General features: G+C 64.6%; 1 protein-coding gene across 1 annotated transcript; it reads right to left on the reverse strand.

Moving 5' to 3' along the window:
• Window positions 1–209: 209 nt before the first annotated feature.
• Window positions 210–3,302, reverse strand: LINJ_17_0570 (hypothetical protein, unknown function; the record flags this gene model as incomplete). Its single annotated transcript, XM_001464679.1, has 1 exon — window positions 210–3,302. The coding sequence occupies one exon, from the start codon at window positions 3,300–3,302 to the stop codon at window positions 210–212; it is 3,093 nt and encodes a 1,030-aa protein (XP_001464716.1).
• Window positions 3,303–4,038: the final 736 nt, after the last annotated feature.

The following is a 4,038-nucleotide window of genomic DNA, read 5'->3' on the forward strand; positions in this document are numbered from 1 at the left end:
GTCAAAACCGGGAGCGAAGCCTCACTATTACCGCTGCCACCACAACAGAGAGAACGCAGAGAGCAAGCAGGGGCCGCTCAACGATCAGAGAAGAAAGCAGATACCATCAAGAGAGCCGAGAAGGGGGGCGCCTTCTCTGTGTTACTCCGCACAGCCTCAAGGGGCATACACGCCCAGCTTTGGCCTACACGACAGCGGTGCTCCATCTTCTAGTAGCCCTCACGCTCTTTCTGAAGCTCTGCCGGGGCCATGCTGCGCTCCCGAACTGGTGGCGACACGTCCCGGCGCGACCGCGAGCCCGTCGTCGTGGCTACGGAGCCCGGTGAGTGGCCATCCTCGCTCTCCTCCGGCTCGCCCCATCGCACATGGGCATCTGTGGCCGAGACGCACGCACCGCGGCGCAACGGTGTGGCAAAGCTTTCCTCGCTGCCCACCCGACCCGACGCCACGGGAGCCGCCGGGTGCGCAGACGGGGTGGCGCAAGGCACAGTCGAGAAGGAGGGACGAGGAGGGTGCGGACTGTGGAGGTGAGGAATGCACGCAGCTGTCGGGGCCGACGACACCTCGCCTTCCTCGTTCGCTGCGATTCCGTTTGGTCGTGAGCGGGGGCCGTCATCTTTCTCCCATCGCAACCGTGTCGCTCTGCCACCTCGCAGCCCTGCAGAGATACCGCATGAGTTCCCTGGAAACCCCTCCGACGTTGCAGGCCGCCTAGCACAACCCTCCCGCCTCCACTCCTGCTCGGCCTCCTCGCTTTCCGCCTCCGCCTCCATCTCAAGCTGCATCGGGTCGACGTGGCCGCCGTGCCGCTCCACGTCCTGGGCGAACTGGGAGGTGGAGAGGAGGTAGAGGCGATGCTGGCGCGCACGCAGCGCGCTCGCAGCCTCGGCGTCTGCGTCCTCCATCGCTGCCTGCGCCCGCTCCAGCGAGAACGTGTCCACCTCAGGCTCCTCGCCGCTGCCGCCGGAGCCGCAGCTGGAGAGCGACGCGGCATGTTGAGCATCCACCTCCACGACGACTCCCGTGATGCTATCTGCAGTCTCCAAGACGGCCGCGGCAGCATCGACAGTGATGTGTAGGGAGCCGCCGCTCATGTCGTGCGGCCGCCCTTGCGCACCGGTGGCCAACAGGGACGACGAGATAGAAATATCCAGCGACGGCGAAGGATGCACCGGGACCATGGATGGAGCCGTGGTTCGAATGGGTGAGGGAGGAGAGAAGGTGCTACGGTCGCGGTAGTGTGTCGAGGCATACGTGTCCGCGCCATCACAAGGCAGCGGCTCCTCGTCTGGGCGGGCCACAGACGGTGACACTGTCCTCCGGCGGCGTTGCTGTTGCTGCCACAAGTGCGTCTCGAGCGACGTCGTCATGCACGTAGGTGCCGCCGCCAGCGCATCGGCGAGGGAGAGTGCAAAGGACCCGCTCAGAGGCGTCGCCGATGGGGACCCGCGTGGGCTCTCGACGCATTTGCGTTTCGTGTGTCGCATCTCGATGTCCTCCATCGTGCTGTCATCACCGTCACTTCCGCATCCGCGGGCTGTTCCGCGCACCCGGTGCGCAAAGGAAGGAGACGTCGGCGGGGAAGTGAGAGGGCTGCAGTGCGGCATTCCCTGTTGCGCACAGGCCGGCCCGTTCATGTCGGCGAGTGAGACCGACATCGGGGAAGATATGCGGCTGCACCATCCTCCACTGCGGCACTCAAGCAGGGCACTATCGCCGCCCGCGGCTGGCTCACTGGTGCTCCAGCAAGCAGGAGATGCGCGGGAACTGCCGTGGGCTCCACCAGTCCCCACCGCAGCGCCACCCCGCTCCCAGTTCAGCGGTGTCTGCGCGGTGCTATCGCGGCCACTCCACAGTCCGTTTGGCAGCGAAGTGTTGAAGGACGCGCAAGATAGGCTTTCTAAGCACCAACTCGCCGGTCCGCCGCTGTCAGGCCGCTCAGGTGCAGGTCGCTGCAGCAACGGCGAAAGAACGGTGGGAGCCGCTGTGGAAACCAGGTCGCTTCGTTGAGCCTCTGCAACGCTGCGCCACTCTCCCAGCTGGGCAAGCTCGCGCGCAGTCAAGACAGGCGACGGCGAAAGCATGCGAGTGTTGGCTTGCAAAGTGGAGGCGACAGGAGCGGACGTGCGACGACTCGGCGGTGGTGTGACGAGGGACGGCGACGAGACCCCTGACAGAGACGGTTGATCTCCGTAGCTCCCGTCGTCACCGTCACCGCCGCGGCGATTCGGCCCCCACCCGGACAGTAGAGTAGCTGCTGTGCCGCAGTCAGTGGCGGCGCTGGCGCTGCTCCCACCATCGAGACTGGACGTACCTGTGCTGTGCCCGCTTCTGCTGTGTGCAGAGAACGTGTACGCACTGCTACAGGCGGGAGCAGCGGCACCGTCGCCGTTGCCACGAGAGGCGGGAACAGAGCTGTTCGACGAGGTGATGGTCGCAGTTGTCGCTGGGTGAGAGTGGAGCTGACGCCACGACGGCGTCCGCTGATGGCTTGTCGGCGCGCAAGCCAGCTCGAACCCCTCTGGCCGCTGAAGCTGCGCCTCGCTGCTACTCCAGCTGTCGACACCATCCCAGCCACGCCCGCTGTTCACAGCGCTCCCGCCGCTGCTGCTGCTACAAGCCTTTGCCGCCCTTGCACCAAGCCCCGCGCGCCTCTCGCGCTCTTCGCCGTCATCGTCGTCTGCGCCGGTGGTCCACTGACGCGGCAGCTCCCATCGCCCATCTCGTGGCACCAGCGCGGAGGCGAAAGAGGAGGCGAGGCTGTCTCTCCGCGAGATGGACGCGCTGCGAGGCTCCTTTGACGGACTGCACCCGGCAGAACGCACCCAGTCCCGCACCGTTGTCACAGCACTCTCCACCGCGCCACCGTTGCCACCTACGGGTGTGCCGGAGCACAGTGATCCGCGACGCGGTGTCCATTGCCGTCTGTGGCGCTGCGGCGGCGGGTGATCGAGAAGGAAAGGCTCCTTCGGTTGAGCAGCGGAGGGCAAGGGAACAGACCCTTCGGCCGACATGGCCGGGTGAGTGCCCACTTCAGCAACGCTGTGCGCCGAGGGCGCAGCTGAGCAGCGGAAGCTGCTGACGCTGGCAGACATGAGGGCTTCGTCACTGTCAACGTCATCGCCTGCATCACCAGAGGAAGCAGCCGCTGTGACACGTTTTCTGTCTCGCAGTAGAAAAATCTGGGATGTTGGTTCGTTCCCTGGCCGCAGTCGCGCGTCCAGCTGCTCTGCCGCCACGGTGCTTGTGAGTGAGGGGCGTAGGGGAAGCGAAGCGAGTGCTCCACTGCGCAGGGGCTGCATCGTGATGAGGAGTCGACCTGGCACGGGCGCACAGACACGCAGAGAGTCGCAGGCGGAAAAGGTGCCAAGAAAGAGATGCGCGTCACGCCCGCACGCTGGCAGTGGAGAGCGCCAGTGTCGCTTTCTCGGCTCGTATGTTCGTATGATTTGGGCTCTTTGCGTGCGTGCGGCGGCGTGGAGACGAGCGCCGATCGAGTGGCATGGAAACGAGGGAGAGACGGAGACGGAGGAGGGCAAGTGATGCAGCGGACCTTGAAAGGTAACACCAAAACGAAGAGGCAGCACTGATGATGAGGAGGAGTGGGGACGTACACGTGCGCCCACAAAGATGTACCGTAGTGCAGCAGTGGAGCAGACATCCCCATGGATATGCCTCTCCCTGTCACACATAGACACGCACAGAGATGCATAGCCCCCCCCCCAAGACGGCTACACATGCATTCCCCGCGCAGCCCAGTGCTAGAGAGCACAAGAGAGCGCGCGCGCGATAGCAGAGCAACAGCGGAAGCAAAGCCATTCTCTTCTTGGCCCCACGCCTCCCCCTCTTCCGCCTCCGCCCTGAGCCTTCATTAGTGGATTGGTTTTGAGGGGGCCACTGGCAAAGGCGCATGAGGTGCGCACGGACATGCAGACGTTACCACGACCGCAGCGCATAGCCATGCAGAGGAAAACAAGGGGTTTACACAACAGAAAAGCGACTGGAGAAGTTGGAGACTGCGCTTGACCTCATCGAGGG

Source organism: Leishmania infantum, chromosome 17 (genome assembly GCF_000002875.2).
Source record: "Leishmania infantum JPCM5 genome chromosome 17".
NCBI lineage: Eukaryota > Euglenozoa > Kinetoplastea > Trypanosomatida > Trypanosomatidae > Leishmania > Leishmania infantum.